An 18,322-nucleotide genomic window follows, 5' to 3' on the forward strand; every position below is an offset into this window, starting at 1 on the left:
AATGTTATTATATTATATATTAATATTATATATACATATATATTATATATTAAGTGTGCTTAAATCCCTGGAAGAATCTAGTCGGTTTCTATAATTTTCAAGTAGTGTAGATTGATTCAGCATGAACTTGAGAACTTTGGCCATGTTGAAAGAGATATCATTAAGAAGCCAATGCTGAGCTAAACAAAGAATTCACAGCTGAGGAATGCCGAATGGCTGAGAAACACCTAAAGAAATGTTCAACATCTTTAGTCATAAGGGAAATGCAAATCAAAACAACCCTGAGATTTCACCTCACACCAGTGAGAATGGCTAAGATCAAAAACTCAGGTGACAGCAGATGCTGGCGAGGATGCGGAGAAAGAGGAACACTCCTCCATTGTTGGTGGGATTGCAGACTAGTACAACCATTCTGGAAATCAGTCTGGAGGTTCCTCAGAAAATTGGACATTGAACTGCCTGAGGATCCAGCTATACCTCTCTTGGGCATATACCCAAAAGATGCCCCAACATATAAAAAAGACACGTGCTCCACTATGTTCATCGCAGCCTTATTTATAATAGCCAGAAGCTGGAAAGAACCCAGATGCCCTTCAACAGAGGAATGGATACAGAAAATGTGGTACATCTACACAATGGAATATTACTCAGCTATCAAAAACAATGACTTTATGAAATTCGTAGGCAAATGGTTGGAACTGGAAAATATCATCCTGAGTGAGGTAACCCAATCACAGAAAAACACACATGGTATGCACTCATTGATAAGTGGCTATTAGCCCAAATGCTTGAATTACCCTAGATGCCTAGAACAAATGAAACTCAAGACGGATGATCAAAATGTGAATGCTTCACTCCCTCTTTAAAAGGGGAACAAGAATACCCTTGGCAGGGAATAGAGAGGCAAAGATTAAAACAGAGACAGAAGGAACACCCGTTCAGAGCCTGCCCCACATGTGGCCCATACATATACAGCCACCCAAATAGACAAGATGGATGAAGCAAAGAAGTGCAGACCGACAGGAGCCGGATGTAGATCGCTCCTGAGAGACACAGCCAGAATACAGCAAATACAGAGGCGAATGCCAGCAGCAAACCACTGAACTGAGAATAGGACCCCCGTTGAAGGAATCAGAGAAAGAACTGGAAGAGCTTGAAGGGGCTCGAGACCCCATATGTACAACAACGCCAAGCCACCAGAGCTTCCAGGGACTAAGCCACTACCCAAAGACTATACATGGACTGACCCTGGACTCTGACCTCATAGGTAGCAATGAATATCCTAGTAAGAGCACCAGTGGAAGGGGAAGCCCTGGGTCCTGCTAAGACTGAACCCCCAGTGAACATGATTGTTGGGGGGAGGGCGGCAATGGGGGGAGGATGGGGAGGAGAACACCCATAGAGAAGTGGGGGGAAGGACTAGGGAGATATTTGCCCGGAAACCGGGAAAGGGAATAACACTCGAAATGTAAATAAGAAATACTCAAGTTAATAATAATTAAAAAAAAAAGAAGCCAATGCTGAAAGGCTTGATTAGTTGTGTGGGAAAATAGGAGTGTTAACTAAAACACATTTAACAAAAGGGAAGAATATTTGAACTACACCTTTGCATGTTCCATGGTGCTGTACAGTTCATGGGAGGATCAACAGAAAGGGAACAGAGATGACAAGACACAATTTCTACAAGCAGTGTAATTGAGGAGAGTGATGGCAGCAATCAGGAATGACAGAGAAGAGGCATTCAGCATGCATGAAGAGGTGATGCTACGTCTGAAAGATGCTGAGGAGGGGGAGAATCCGTAGAGTTAGTGAGGAATAAAAAGAAAATGAATAATGATAACCATTTTCTGGAAGTAGCTACATAAATAATGAAAACTGCTCTTTTGTAATTTAGTACCTGATAGTAGATCATACTTTCCAGTACAAGTAAAATAATCAAATATCGACTACTATACTTTTACTTGTACTTGACTTTACCAGAATGTTTTAGATGATTATTTTTCTGGGTAAAATTTCTCAATATCTGTTATAGTTATACTTTGGACTATGTCATCACGAGAGTGGTTCAGTGAAGTGCAGAAGTTTGTATGTGAAGTATTTGTAGAGATGCAATGGGTTTGCATGTTGGAAGTCTTTGACAAGCAGCCTCAAGCCTGGGGCTGAGATGGCTTCTGTAATAAGACAGGTGTCCAAGGTTTGATCTAAGAACTTCCACTGCTGTATTTTGCCAGTGTCTATGTAGCACACAACACATTCTAATGAACCATGCTGTAGTCAGTTCATCACAGATTTCATTTTTCAAATTCTGAGACTCAATTGAGTCCCCTGATGTCTGATAGAAGCAGAGTTATTTCAATAAGAATTTAGCATTTGTTCCTTACACTTTAGCTTTCTCCTCCTTGTTTCATTTCATCGTTGGAAGAGTGAAAGCCCATGCTCTATTCTCGCATCACATAGAAAGCCTGCAGCTCTCCTCGAAAGGTAATTTTGCAAGAGAAAAATTAATTCATATGAATGCTCTTTGATTGTTTGGTTTTCTGTCATTCAATCTCACATTAAAACAACCATTTTTTTCATAAACATGAATGGCCTCTCAGTTAAAAACTGGCAGTTATAAATGCAACACAGTAACGCTTTAAAAGGAAAACCTTCCCCACGTCCCAGGAGATTTTTCAGATGAAGTTGATTCCTCGTCAGCTGCCCGGAGACATGCAGTGATGTTATTGGTTGCTGTAGAGAAATGTAACCAGTTAATATATTCTCTCAGCTTTCTACTGTTTACTTATCTAAAGGGATGATTCTTACAGACCATTTGATAGGAACTTTTATTTTTTACATTTTCATTAAGGCAGATTGATTTACTTCATCCTCAATGCTCAGTCATTCTTGGTGTTCTGCTGTTCTTTCTCAAACACTACCCGTCTCTTAGGTCACTGTAGAAAGTTATTACACCTTGATTAGCATCCTCAGAACCTAAAGCACAGTTTGATCTTGATAGGCAAGCTAATAGGTGTCCTGCAAAAAAATACTCTGTTGAATAAATTAAAGGATACTTTGCCAGTTATGGAATTGTCAATAGACCTCAATAACCTCTGTTAAAAGTTACATATCTTTATTTTAGGCACTAATAAGTGACACTTTACATTTTCTTTGAACACAAGATAGGCTATGGTAACCTTGGTGCACTCTGCAGAGAAGATTTGTTCAATGTGACAATATGTCAGGGTGACAGTATATGAGATTAGCCGGGAGGCAACGTTGAAGTCGCACAGATATATTCCTTCCCATCGTTTCCATTTTCACTAGAGCTTGGGAAGAGGGCAGAGTGCTGCGTAAATTATAAACTAAAAGTTAAGAACAACCATCTGTGGCTGGAGCAATGGCTGCACTTCAGAGTATTTGGGGGGCGGTTCAGAACTATCCACACTTCCAGTTCCAGGGGATCCATTCCCCTCTTCTCACACCCATAAGGCACATGCAGGGTGTTTACAGTGTGCATGCATCCAAACCACTAATGCACATAAGATAAAAATAAATGATCTTTTAGACAAATGAACCTTGGATTGGCGTCAAGGAGAAGTCATGAGTATACGTCATCACTGTATGATAAGCCTTATGGAAACAGGTCATGTTTACATAAACAAAAGAGAAAACCCAGCCCTGTCTTTGGATTATGTAAGATGATTTTCCCAGTGTGGCTTTCTGGTCCGGTTTGTATATTGCCAAACTCCAATATGCTTGCAGACTATGAACGGAATTTAAAGTTCATCTCAAGGTATTTACTTCACGAGAACCATTTCAGGAAAATGGTCTCTTGATCTTATAAAAAAAAAATCTTATTTTTCTTTTGCCTGGAGAAGCTAATAGTTTTGGGATCTGACCAACAGGACCTGAAACCTTGCTTAACAAGAATTTACAGCCTCATGAAAGCCCGGTGTGTTGCAGTATTGTGTATTTATTGTATGATTTTCAGTGTTCTTGACTTAAAATAATTTCACTGATACATACACACACACACACACACACACACACACATTCGCGCGTGTGCGCACACACACACATAAGTAATCACAGGTAGAAAATGTGTAAGTAATAATCTTATGTGGACTGGAGATAAAAACTGAAATGATGATTACAATGAGAGCTGAAATACTATTTGCAAAATTCAAGCACAAGCATCAGCATGCACTTCAGAATCGAAGTCAAGGGGATTATAATTTAATTCCCATTCCTTTTTATATTGATGTTTATTACAAAAGTTGGGGGTTGGGGAGATGATTTACTTGTTGAGAGCACTGACTGCTCTTTTAGTGGACCTGGATTTGGTTCCCTGAAACCACATGGTGACTCACAGCAGTCTATAAAGGGATGACGGTATGCCTCTGTCTGGCCTCCCCAGCAGCAGAGACGCACGTGGTGCATGAACCCATGTGCTGATTAAGCACCTGTACACATAAAACAAACATTTTATGTTTTTAAAAGAGGTAGAAGGGACCCTTATTTATGTCACCCTTAATCATTTATAATATTCCTTACATGTATGGTCTTATTTTTGCCACCAAAGAACAAGGTTTAGTCGTCCATTGTTGAGGATGAGAGAACACAGTTAGATGGCAATGAAAAGTCAGAGTTACCCAGACGTGATCAGCTGATTTCATCCTGAAGCGCTCTTTGATGGTATGGTTGCTAGATGCACTTTGAGCCTCTTGCCACTATGGTGTAACAACAGGCATGCTTTGGAGATAGAAGAGAAAAATGTGAAATATATTTAAATGTAATACCCTTTTCAGGAAAAGTAATAACAGTTTAGAACATCTCCAACTTCACAAAGCTCTATTTGACTTATAATAAAGGAATAGTGGGTCAAGGGTTTAACACTGATCCTGGTTTGTGACATCTGTTGTCTGACATGGGTCCGATTCTATTACTGAATTTTATATTAAAAGATAGATTGTCATGTAGCTCAGGCTGGCCACTAACTCATTATTTTGCTAAGGATGGGTTTACATTTCTGATCTTCCAGATTCTCCTTCTGCTGGGCTGGGTTCCACATGTTTGCTAGCATAGTCAATCTATAGAGTACCAAGGATCAAGGCCAGGGCTTTAGGCTTCATGAATTCTAGGCAAGCACTAAGTAACTATATCTCAAGGTTCCAGTTCCATTATAAACGATACAACACATGAAAGGGTCAAAGAGCAGTCTCACTTGGTTAAAACTAATAGAATGACAGTGCCTTCCTCCCACCCTTTCCTGAGGCTCACCAGCTTTTAAAAGACATTCCTTATGTCTTAACTGGAACTTAATTCTTAAGAGTTCCTGCTTAAAAAGGAAAATTGTTTCTAAATGATACACTGGAAATTCTTTTCTTATAGTATTCTTACAAGGTGATATGTTGTGTGTGTGTGTGTAAGTGTAAATGTGTGTGTAAGTGTTTGTGTGTGTGTGTGTGTGAATGTGTGTGATGGTAGGGATAGAGCTCAGGGACTTGCCTGTGATGGGCTCGTGCTCAACTATTTAACTGCACCCCAACCCCTAACTTCATTATTTCTAGGTTTGGTGAGAATGGCTCATAAATTGACTATATTCTGGTGATTACTTGCTGTTAGTTTGAATTATTTCTATTTTTCTTATGACTTCCTCTCCATTGTGCTCTCAACAGGGGTCCTGACTTTGACTCCCAGATCAACTAACAGGGAAGGTGTCCTAGTTGATGGCAATGGTGAGGTACACAGAAAATGTATGTTTGTTTATCCTGTTCTCCAGATTCTAGGAATTGCATACAGTCCCCCCAAGGCTGGCCCACAATAAATGACAGTGTGACCTAACTGAAATGGGATTGTGGTGGGAGCTGGATTCCTACATTCATATCCTGAGAGCACAGTTTTCAGGTTGAACGATCTTAAATAAGATTTTCATGCCAAGCATTCTGGCAAATGCAAACTGGAGTAATACTATCTCACCTGGGAGAGCTGTCCTGAAGGCTGAAAGATTGAATGTCTGAAGAGGGACACGCCATCACCTATAAGCACACAGTAAATGGCAACTCTCAGTTTTGCTTTCTGCTCACATGGTTTCCAAGTGCCTTAGCTTCTCAGAACGGATAGAGAAACGTTACTCAGTAGCTTTTAAATTACTGTCTTCTGTTTCTGGATTGGTGTTGGAGGAGTTGTCAGCCATGTCTGTTCAGACCCGTCTTTTGTCTTTGATTTTCCTTGGGGCCTTTCCCACAGGAAGGAAAGGGGCAAGGGCTGGTAAGTACCAAAGCTTTGATCGGAGAAATAAAAGGTTTCCAAGAAGTTTCTGTTTGTGATTCTTTGGTTAGGCAAATGTATTTACCATGCAAGTATTCAAGAGTATCAATAGAGGAGCATGACTTCCCTCCTTTATTGTCATCAGGATGTTGGGCAAAGCAGGTGGCTATCATTGATTGCCAGGATCTGTCACATGAGATCTTAAAATAAATCTCTCTCCTTCTCCCTCTCCCTCCCTTTCCTCCTCTCCCCCTCCTCCTCCCTCTCTCTCACACACGTGCAATGGTAGAAGACATGCCAAGATTGTAAGTCAATTTGCTTTGAAGCACAAATACATTGATTCAATTTTCATAGAACTACTTCCTAGAGGAAATGACCTACCCTGCCCTCCCACAGAACAAAATCAATAAACTTCTAAGATCCTAAAATAATTCTCTCTTCCTTTCATGTTCCTCATCTTTCTTCCCTGCCTTACTTTGTGTGTGCTCATGTGTGTGTGGACATGAGTGTGAAAGCATGTATATGTACAAAAATGAGTAGATTGTGTTTGCGCATACAGGTAGAGGCCTTTAGTCAGCCATGTGTTATTCCTAAGCAAGTGTCCACCTTGATTCTGGAGTCAGGATTTTTCAAAAGACTGGAACTCACTGGCCAGCTAGCCGGAGGGCTGCCCGATGCTGCCTCCCAGGGAAATTACAAATGTGTGATACTTTTAGGTGGGTCCTGGGCATTGAACTCAGCTCTTCATGCTTCCCTAGCAAGCATTTTATCAACTGAGGTATCTTCCCCGCCCCTTCATTTCCTTTCATTCGCTGAAGAATTTCAGAATAATTCCTAAAGAATTCTGTTCCAGGCTGCTGGTAAAGCCGATCAGGATGGTCATTAGGAGAGGTAACGAGGAAGATGTCCTGCTTGTCTCTGGGTCTGAGAAGGCAGACAGACAGCTGGGACACCAAGACATCTGCTGGAAGAAATGAACAGGGCAGTTTCTTGTCCCTAGTCAACTGAAGGAGTGAAGGAATGGAGAGGGGTGGGAATCATTCAGGCCAGGTCAAACAGCGCTCGCAGCTCCTCTCTATACAGAGCAAGGGGAAGAGGGAGTAGCTCATACTGCCCTGCTGTTTGCTTCATTTATTTGTTGAAGAATGAAGAAAATGTTAAAAATATACTAATCTATAAAAATATACTAATCTATAAAAATATACTAATCTATAAAAATATACTAATCTATACTTGCTTTCTCTCACCTTCTGTTTTGCTTATAAATCAATTGTTTTATTTTGTGTGTTTAAGGATCCTCGCTTTCTTTTCTTTTTCTATGTAGGGCATGAATTGAACATTGCTTCAGTAATAACCAAGATTAAATATTACATTCCACCTTCCCTTTCTCTCTCCTCTAAACATTAAGATCTACTGATTCTTAAAGCAGATCTGTGCATAGGCAGAACATTTACCCTCAGGCTTCTTCATGTACTCCCCTGATCCCTATCTCTGATGCGGGCTCAACCAGTCTCTTTATCTAAAGGGCATCTATTAAACTGGAAGGAGAGAAACCTAATTTTTTTTTTTTAGATCTCCCTGTTTTGTGTGTTGGATATTTAAAAACTTGATTTATTGTGTAATCTCCTGCCTTTGTTTTTGACATTTTACAAATGTGTTCTCAATGTTTGCTTGGCGTTTATAACAGTCAGCTATGCCCCTTGTAGTTCCTTTGAATATTCATACACTGCTAACAGGGAAAACTGCATCAGGAAGAACGTGTCTCTGTGCCTCTTCATTCCGGTTCCTATCCTAGGTGGAGGACAGCTATATATTCTTATCAATTACCCTTTCATGAGCAATGAATTACTTTGAACACAGCTCAAGCCCCTTGTGGGAGTGTGAGCATTTGATGTCCATAAAAATCTTTTAATATCCTTATCATTTCCTCTAATGTATGGATTTACAAAAGCCTGCGGGGACCTGGTATTTATTGAAAATTGAAATTGGCATGAGTAGTCGGTAATAAAGTAAATTAATATATGATCTATTTTATGAAGACCATTGTAAATATAATTTAATACATCACTCAATCATGCATACGCACATGTGCGCGCGCGCGCGCGCGCGCACACACACACACACACACACACACACACACACACACACACAGATATTTTATTCTGGAAAGGCTCTCTCCACCTGTGGTATCTCTGATAGATATAATCAGTGATTTTATTGTGATTTCATGAAGTAAAATATTTATGCCTTTTAGAGTCCTTGTTTTTCGGTGGCTTTTTAAATCTCTAATCACTTACATAGAATTAGCCCCTCCTTTTCAAATGCATCACGAAGCTTGTAGTATTGCGGACTCTCTGTTTGAGGCCGCCCTCATACACCTTGGGTTGATAGATTTAACAGCAAACAGCCCTGTTTAGGAGAACCAGGCTATTATTATGCTTACTCCATCTCAATTGCAAACCTTGCTTACATGTTCCCATGGTGAGGAGTTATTTTCATAGCTCACAGTAGTCTGTTTGCATCCATACATAAAAAATTTCCTCAAGTACTGACCTTTCTGTACCTTTTCAGTGTGTGTGTGTGTGTGTGTGTGTGTGAGAGAGAGAGAGAGAGAGAGAGAGAGAGAGAGAGAGAGAGAGAGAGAGAATTTGTAAAGTTTTGTTTTTTTTTAAAGTCATTAGTTATGCTTACCTCCCACAATGCTTACTGGTTTGGGTTTTGGCTTAAATTGTGAATTATGATATGAAACTCTGTTCACGATGACATGGGAAGGCCAGGCTAGACTGTAAGGGGCTCATACACTCCTGGGTGCTCCCCTAGGGGTTGGATCTCAGGAGAAAGGATATCCTTCCTAGTCCTCCGGTCAGTTTTAAAGACCCCTTTGGCCTCCAGCATGTTCCAGGGAAGATACACCTTTGCTATTGAAACTGTTGCTTTCTTTGTTCTGCTGCTGGGCTGCCCTTTGAAAGACAGGTCTTCTCTTCCTACATTTTCTGCTTGGTAGTGCTTCATCTTGTGGTGCTTGCCTGAGACTGAAATCCATACAAAATGTATCAGTGAGATAGAAAAGCAGTCTCTACTGTGGCGTTTCCCTTTCCTAGAACTTCAGGAGTTCTAAAGTTGGTGAAGAGCCATTTCCACTTGATCTCTGAATAGAAACAGTGTAACTGGGTTTGGAGTTCTTTTGATGATTTGTCTCATCTGTCAGCCTTAGTGGTATAATACATAGTCAGTCCCATGATGGAGAAGTACGCGGGGACAGAGAATGAAATTCCTCCTAGTTCTTAAAAAAGAAGTAGGAAGTTGAAAAGTTACCAAAAATGTACTATACAACTCAGTAGTCTCATAGGTAAAGAAAGCAGGTATTGGACTTTGATGGGAAGCCTCCATCCCCATCCACACATACCAGGAAATTACGTATATTATTTATCCTGTCCCACCGCCACACTCATTCATATATGCTGGAAAACTACATATATTCTCGACCTTTTCTCCAAAGTTGAGGTAGCTTGAAATCCTTGCTGAATACAAGGCAACCACTTCTCAGATTAAATTAGAGATTTGACCCCAGAGTTACTTAATCTCAGTTCTTTCCCCAGATGCTCAAATTCTAATTGAACTTGGGAGCTCTCCCATTCGTGCTCTCAGTTCTGAAGCAATATGGAGGCACACCCTGCTGGAGGTTCCGTCTTTGCTAGGCGGGCCTTCAGAAGATAACCCCTTAGGCACACCTTGGGACTGTACACATTGCGCGTTTCAACTCAGAATATGAGGGGGCGGGGCTGCTGGGGAATCCTCACTGTGATTTGCCTTCTAAGCCTTTGCTATACAATCCGGGTGCTGATCTCCTCTTCGATTTTCCAGGAGCCGACAGTGGCGAAGTTCTTCCCGACTCCATCCCGTCTGCCCCTGGAACTCTGCCCCATTTCATAGAGGAGCCTGAAGATGCCTACATCATCAAAAGCAACCCTATCGCACTCAGGTGCAAAGCCAGGCCCGCCATGCAGATCTTCTTCAAATGCAACGGGGAGTGGGTCCATCAGAACGAGCACGTGTCAGAAGAAAGCCTGGATGAGAGCTCAGGTAAGAGGTGAAGCAACCAAGGAAACAGAGTCCTCTACCCAGAGTCCCACCTTGTCGCTTAAGTCGGGGAGGGGAGGGAATATTCAGGACTTGCCTCCCCCGATGCGGGTGCAGGTAATGTCACTTCGTTTTAGACATGTAAGACAAATGATCTCATCTGTCGGTGATCTGACACCTTCCTTTGTTGTTTATTCTAGAATAGTTCAGAGGCGTTTTTCATGCTCGGTATAGCAGCTTCAAACACTCCACATTGTATGAAGTTACTATTCCCATCGGAAATGAAGCCAGACACTTGCTGTTTTTTTTGTTTTAGGAATTCTAAATAATTTTGAGGCAAATATTAAATCTTTCATCAAAACCATTTTAAGCAGCATAATTTCAATCACTCTTATGTTTTCCTCCTGGATATTGCTCTCATGTCTTGATTCGCACAGCTGGTGGCTTCTGGGTTCCTCTCTCATGTTGTGTTATTGTTTATTAGTGATACAACCAGAACGAGGGCACCATATTCTAATGGGTTTTCAATATGGGCAGATTTTAGGCTCGTCCTTAGTAGAGTGGCTAATTTTTCTGATAAATGATGAGAATACAGTCACACTCAGCTACAGTTTACTGAGTGTTAAAGCCATGAAGGCCTTAACTAGGCAAGTATTATTTTGGAATTTACGATCATTGACTGCGGTAGAAAAAATTATTGACATCTACTAGATAAGTAATTAGAGGCTCAAAGAGATGTTAAATATACATGAAAAGCTCATACTAAGTCTCAGTATATTTTCTGATGAGAACATTCAAATATTTTAAAAATTTTACATTTACTTATTTTATTGTAATGTTTTGCTTTCAAGTATTTATCTACACCATATGTATGCCTGTTGCCCTGTTAGGTCAGAAGAGGACATTACATCCTCTGAAACTAGAGTTAAGCATGGTTGTGAACTACCATGAGAGTTCTGAGAGCCAAACCAGGGGCCTCTGTAAGAGCAACAAGTGATCTCAACCGTTGAACCACCTCTCTAGCACACTGTCACAGATTTCTCTTGCCTGCTTTGGCATTCTTTTCTTCCTACTTACTTGCTTCCCCAGCCTTGATAGGAGGGCTTTTGTATTGTCTTAATTTATCCTGTTTTGTCATGTTTTGTCATTGTCTCTTGGAAGACTGTTTTTTTCTAAAGTAAAATGGAAGAGGGGAAGTGGGTCAGGGAAAGAGGGAGATGGGAGAAGGAGCTAGAAGGAGTGGAGGTACAGAATGGTGAGGTTTGGATGCAGTATATGAGAGAAGAATCTATTTTCAATATTAAAAAAGACATAAATGATGAATAAACGATTAAACTTGTTTTTAATAAGGTTTTATATGTCACCGTGTGGCAGAAATCATATATGCTTCTGAACTTTATCTCCTCTCACAGGATTCAGTTTGAGCTGACCTTTGATTATTCTTTTTTATGGGTGGTGATTTGGGCAGTTAACTAGATATTAGAATTTTTAATAAATTGGAAGGCCTCAGTATAATTAGAGAGTTTCAGGTGAGCTCACTGTGTTAAATATAACACTGGTTTTCAGTGCATTTTAGACCTTGCAGAAGATTTAATGATAGAAAAGTGATAGCTCAGGTGGGTGTTCTATAAACATATGTAAAGAACAAAACAAATATTCCAACACGTGCCGTGTAAATGAAGTTTGAATGTTTTCAGAGAGGTATGTGGTATTGTGGACTCATAGAAAATGCCACTTCCCAGTGGGAATTTTATGTAAGGGACATTACTGATCCAAATAGGCATCCCTGATGATACAGTCCATGAATGTGTGGAACATCTTGATGATGCAAGTGTCAGCATCATTAGCCAATGGACCAAGCCTAGTGTGTGCCCAATGGGAAGTATAGTTGATTTAAAACACAATGTTGCTCTACAACGGTGTTCCTCAAGCTGCGAGTGGCAAACCCTTTCATGGGAGTCACATATCAGAAATCCTGCACATCAAATATTTACATTGCAATCTATGATAGTGGCAAAATTGTAGTTCTGAAATTGCAAAGAATAATTTTAGTTGGGGCCACCACAACATGAGGCATTATATTAGAGGGTCACAGCATTGAGGAGGTTGAGAACATCTGATCTTGGAGAAGGGCCACTGAGAGAGAATGCAATCAGTGATGGGAAAGGTGACAACAGGCATTTGGAGGAGGCCTGCATTTGGATAGATGTGTTGGTTTTGATGATGATATTGAGACCAGAAGTACAGTGACTAGAGTATGCTTTCCAGAACAAATCCTACGTAGAGGTATGGAATTGCAAGGCAAAGCAAAAACGAGGAAATTTGTAGTCTTGGATAATTCAGATAAGGAAAGGAAAGTCAGAGACTTGAGTACAAACTGGGTACCCATTATAACAAGCACTTTAGTATCCATGAATTCAGAAACATTAGTAACACAGGACTTCAAAGATGATTGGATAAACAAATGGATGGAGAGAGATTAATATCAATTAACCTTTAACCAGGAGGGCAGTATAATTAATTCCAATTGTATTAGCAGGGAGAAGAATCCAGAGGTGATTGTTGGGACACACACAATTTGAAGTGCTTATGTGTTCCAGTGAAAAAATAGAGTTCAGAGAGTTGACAGAGATCAGGGGCACACAATTACATCTGGGAATTATCTGTAAAGAATGAAGGCCGAGATGGAAAGTCTAGTGTGAACAGAAGAAGCCTGAGAGATCATCCTCAGAAGTCAGAGAGAGGGAGGCTCTGTATAACCGAGAAGTGTGTGGAATATGCAGAGTTCCAAAGTAAGAGAGGAAAAATTTGCTTAAAAGGATATTCATTCTGCCAATGCCTGGAGAGAGGAGAGAAAGAACAAGAGAGGGAGAGAGAGAGAGAGCGAGAAAGAGAGAGATAGAGAGAGAGAGAGAGAGAGAGAGAGAGGGAAGGAGGGAGGGAGGGAGGAAGAGAGGGAGAGGAGAGAGAGAGAGAGAAGGAGGGAGGGAGGGAGGAAGAGAGGGAGAGGAGAGAGAGAGAGAGGAAAAGAGAGGGAAGGTGGGAGGGAGGGAGGGAGGGAGGAAGAGAGGAGAGAGGGGGGAAAGAGAGGGAAGGAGGGAGGGAGGGAGGGAGGGAGGAAGAGAGGAGAGAGGGGGGAAAGAGAGGGAAGGAGGGAGGGAGGGAGGGAGGAAGAGAGAGGAGAGAGAGAGAGAGGAAAAGAGAGGGAAGGAGGGAGGGAGGGAGGGAGGGAGGAAGAGAGGAGAGAGGGGGGAAAGAGAGGGAAGGAGGGAGGGAGGGAGAGAGGGAGAGGAGAGAGAGAGAGAGGAAAAGAGAGAGAGAGAGGAAAAGAGAGGGAAGGAGGGAAGGAGGGAGGGAGGGGGCATGGAAGGAGGGAGGTAAGGGAGACTTATGCTGTTAACTTAGTCCACTTGGGATGAAGGAATTACAAATGGCTGGTAGAGGATTACCAGAAGTGTTGCTCATTTCTATCCTTTTGGGATTTGATAAGAGGAGGCAAAAACTGTTTGCTTTGAATGTATACTTCTCAAGACCATAGCATGGTTGGTGAACTCTGGGGATATCACTAAGGAAAAGGAAGGCATCTGGGAGATCATCTAACAGCTTTATATTTAAATGTGTGGGTTGGAGATGGGGCATAGGTAGTTTGTGACATGGCTACTTCTGGATGTAAATACTATGCTCATTTCAGGTATATTCTTCAACACTATGAACCATTGCCCCTACATCTTCATATATTCTCCTTCAACTCAGAAAATCTTGCAAGTTCTCTTTGAATTCCACGCATGGATCACCATTCTCCATCATGAATCTGCTTAGGTTTTATGCTCCAAGACTGAGACCCCAAAACTCACTCCGTTGAGTTTTGTTCTTCTAGACAGTGTACGCAATCTCGGTATATGAGCTCTTGGAGTTCCATGTCTTATTCTCTGCAGTTTCTTATGTCGTTAGGCATAAACTTTCCAGGATTATAGGTAAAATTTCCTAAAAACAAAGATATGCTATGATTAAAGATAAAGAAAAAAAACAGATTGATTTTCCTATTCTGTATTCCCAAACATGGGATATATGAGGCCTTACTAGATGAACTTGTTGGAAAGGGTTGCGACAGGGACAATACACAGCTTTTTAGAATGAGAATTTTATAGCAGGATGCTAAGACATGGACGCATATGACAGAAGCATACCCATCAAGTAAATGGTAGCCTACCAATGGCAGTGGGTTATAACACGTTGTTATGTCCAATGAGGCCTCAAATTCCAGCAGCCCAATGGGGCTGTTTGCCATACATTTTTTGGTGTCCGTACCCTACATTGTATAAATGGCTCCAAATATAAGGAGGAATGCTGTAAAATAATCAGCTATTCCTCTAACACTGTTAACCCATCCCCATTTAACCAGCCCTTGGTAAAGAGTGCAAGCCAAGTGAATAGTTCACCCTCTTGTAATTTCACAATATTTTGTTTTGTTATTATTTTCCCCTTTTAATTCTAGTAGCATTGCTAGGCAATTCTCTGTCTTGTGGAGACCATTGTTGATTAAATTTTCTTCTAAATAAAATCTGCCCTCCAGTTCTTTTTGTAAGGCCAAGAAAAGTCATGTAGTTCAAAGTTGCCACAGAACAAAATTCATAAATGAAAAAATCAGGAGAGAACATATATATGTGTGTGTGTGTGTGTGTGTGTGTGTGTGTGTGTGTGTGTGCGCGCGTGTGTTTAAAATGTCTCTAGAAAGGAATTTAAATTTTACTTCTTTGAAATATTATAATAAGCACAACCTTGTTATGTAAGTCATCTTGGTAGAACCAATAGGAAATAACTATTTCTCTTCACATATTTTCCCCATGTTCTTAGTGGAAGTTGTCAATTGCCATACCCTGTGATTGTTTCCCCAGCGCTATATTAATGCTATAATGGTATAAATAGCAGCGAGATGAGTATAGATATTTATCCCAAATCAGTACATGAGTGTAAGTACACAGGAAAAATAGTCAGAGATATTGAAAAGTAGAAGATGCATTATCTACCTAAGGTTCTCTACAAGAAGCTGGATGATGCGGCTGGACTTCTGTTAAAGACTAAATGGCTTTTGATGAGATCTGTAAAATAATCCCTTCCAATCCAGCAAGACTGAGTGGCACCGAGAACTCAAGGACAGGAGACACCATTTGTCCAGAAGTATAGGGGGAACCGTCCATATTCTCTGAGAGCACAGTATGAAGTCACCCTTGGCCTGTCTTTGGACAAGTTTTCCCTTTCCGAACTACTATAATTGATACACTATATATTTGGGACATAGGCTTTATTTCTTCAAGGGTATGATGGGGACACATAGGACCTGATAGTGCTGAAAGGAGGCATGGAATCTTTTCGTGTTTCTGAATCAGAAGCAATAAGTCCTTTCAGTAGTTAAAAGCTGCAAACTGCCTTTGGTCTTTCTGGTAATTTGGACCCGTCATCTAACCGTTCAAATAAGAAGAAAAAGGATTGTGTGTTTTCGTGCAATTTAGCTTGGAAAACCCTGAGCTAGAGTTCTTTCCTGTGAAAAAGTACAATTTATTTGACATGAGTTACGGTGTTTTCACAGACGTGACTATACCTCTTAGTAATGTACACTCTCGGTTCTCTGCGTGAGCCAAGGAATCCTCTCATTTGTTCTGCCTCATTTCGGTTGGAAACATGGGTCTCTTCTTCCGTATTTTGTTTCCGTTAACATCTGGAAGCTTTGAATGGTGGAGTAATCCCAACCCAGAAATCACACCCCTGTGAAATGGGGGATACATTTAATAATCCAGTAATTAAAGTGGGGCACACAGGCCTTACAACACCACACACACCAAAGACATTAAGCACCACACAACTACAAAATCAAGGTGATGTTCCTGTGGGAAACTTCTGTTACCAATAAGCTAAACGATTTCAGTTTAGTAATAACCTAGATTCTGCTTTTTTTTGTTTTAAATAATGATCTGTTGTTTATCCAACTTGAACTGGTGAAATGCTGTGTATTCCGGTATATCTGGAAAAAGTCTAAACTTGGCAAGTGTTTTTTTTCCTCTTTAAAGAATATCATTTCACGCCTTCCACTCTACGTTATTCCTTTTTACACAGCTGGGGCCTTTCTCTTGGGATAAAAGGTTAATGGATTGTATTGAGAAAAGGCAGAAGAGTAGAAATAAAAGTGTCTTAAATCTTTGAGTTCGTGTCTCAGAACTTCACTGCAGTGGTGATGAGGATTTGAATATAGTATCTTCCAGGAAACCCATCAATGTGTAAGCGTCTTCGATGATTCACAGATCACCAAAGCACCTTAGGGAAACATACATTTTAGCCCACAGAGCACAGAAGTGATCAATCCCCGCAGTCTTCTGCCAATGTCCGTACGCATTTGGAGCTCACATTTATAGAAACGCCCTTCCTCACAGTTCTGTACTCCATCCTGTTCATTGCCTGTTCTGAGAGAACACTGACACGATCTTAAAAGGTTTGGTAGACAGTCATTATGAATTCCCTTCATAACATGTAGCAGACTCTTAAATACATGTCTCTAGTGTCTTGTTTAAGGTATCCTACAACAACACAACAAGAACAAAAAGTTTGGACACCATTTTCCTTCAGTCTAACTTTAACAGCGCTAGAAGCAGGTCCTTACTCCCTGGCACTGACCAAACACTTCTTAGGTCAGGGTCTCACTACGTAGCCGAGGCTGGCATGGAGCTCACTCTGTAGTCCATGATGGCATGGACCTTGTAATCCTCCTGTCCCTACCTTCCCACGGATCCTAAATTCTTGAGCAATTATTTTTGGTTAATTTTTCAACCTGTTCTGTTAATGTAACATGAAGTTGTATGACTTTTAATTTGAAGTTTGAATTATAAAAGATCTCAGACGAAGCGAAACAACAACAGTAACAATTTGCTCATGGTCAAAACGGTGGGTATGGATGTTCGAAGATCCTTACATGTGTTTGGGGTGTAGCTCTCCATTAACAAACACTTCCACTAGATGGTGTGCCTCATTGCTTCCTTTCAGGTCTCTCCTGGTATAAAATGGAGTAATAAATGTATCTACCACCATTGCCTTGACAGCTATAGAACTTAATACATATGCTTTATTCAGCCCAGCCCTTGATACACAGCAAATACTCTGTCAAGGTTATCCTTCAAATGATATAAGTTTGATATTCTAAAGCTTTTTATTTTAAAACTTAGCAAGTGTCTGATGATTCAAAAATTTACCATCACATTTTGATGACTCCGAAAAGATTAAAGAGACATCCATGAATTATTTTACTTTACTGAATAATATTTTATTACTTGGATATGATTCATTTATGTCATATCCATTTAACGCATGTCAAATAACACATGTCAAATAACATACATCATGAACTTAGGCTGCAAAGAAGTGGCTTCCATGGCCGTGGGAAAAGAAAATCATTGACTAGGGCATAGCATTGGGAACCATGATCCTGTTTGCCCCAGTGAAATGTGGCTTAAAAGTAAGTCATATATGAAATGGTATCCTCTGAGTGACCTCACTGCATCCATTTCTGTCTCTGAAGTTTCTTCTTCTTGCTATTATCAGACAACATTCTCAAGTTAATTTGCTTGCCTCTGCCAGACACCTCTGAGCTGATTAATTCTAATCTCCAGTGCGGAAGAAACTGGAGCGCTTGGGTATATTCTTCACTTCTGTACTTAAGTCTGAACTTGTGGTACTTCTGCAGAATTCGTGAAGTGCTTATTATCCTGGGGAAACCAAAGAACGTTCATTACACGTAGTGCACACACACACATTCAAAGGATGAGGATTTCTTTTTCTTCTTTTTTGTCAGAATATATTTTAATCTCGTTGCTAGGATAAGGAGGCAAAAGACATTTACCCTAATTAGTCATCTGCCAGTAAAATGAAACATGGTCCATCCTTTTAATTATCTATATTTAATTTACTACTTTCAGTAGCATGCTGGTCTGGAGACAGCTAAGTT

At 40.5% G+C, this 18,322-nt stretch overlaps 2 protein-coding genes across 7 annotated transcripts in view; both read left to right on the forward strand.

The window, feature by feature from the left end:
- The window catches only part of Erich1 (glutamate-rich 1), a gene marked incomplete at its 5' end in the record, with an annotated part of 52,793,804 nt that overhangs the window by 40,373,128 nt on the left and 12,402,354 nt on the right, over window positions 1-18,322 (forward strand).
- The window catches only part of Unc5d (unc-5 netrin receptor D), a 546,654-nt gene that overhangs the window by 291,138 nt on the left and 237,194 nt on the right, over window positions 1-18,322 (forward strand). For all 7 annotated transcript variants that reach the window (XM_087588379.1, XM_087588380.1, XM_087588381.1 and 4 more), the window contains exon 2: window positions 10,117-10,335. In XM_087588379.1, the coding sequence (XP_087444505.1) occupies window positions 10,117-10,335 (219 nt within the window). The remainder of the gene's footprint in view (window positions 1-10,116; window positions 10,336-18,322) is intronic.

Source organism: Rattus norvegicus, chromosome 16 (genome assembly GCF_021556685.1).
Source record: "Rattus norvegicus strain SHRSP/BbbUtx chromosome 16, alternate assembly SHRSP_T2T, whole genome shotgun sequence".
NCBI classification, from domain to species: domain Eukaryota; kingdom Metazoa; phylum Chordata; class Mammalia; order Rodentia; family Muridae; genus Rattus; species Rattus norvegicus.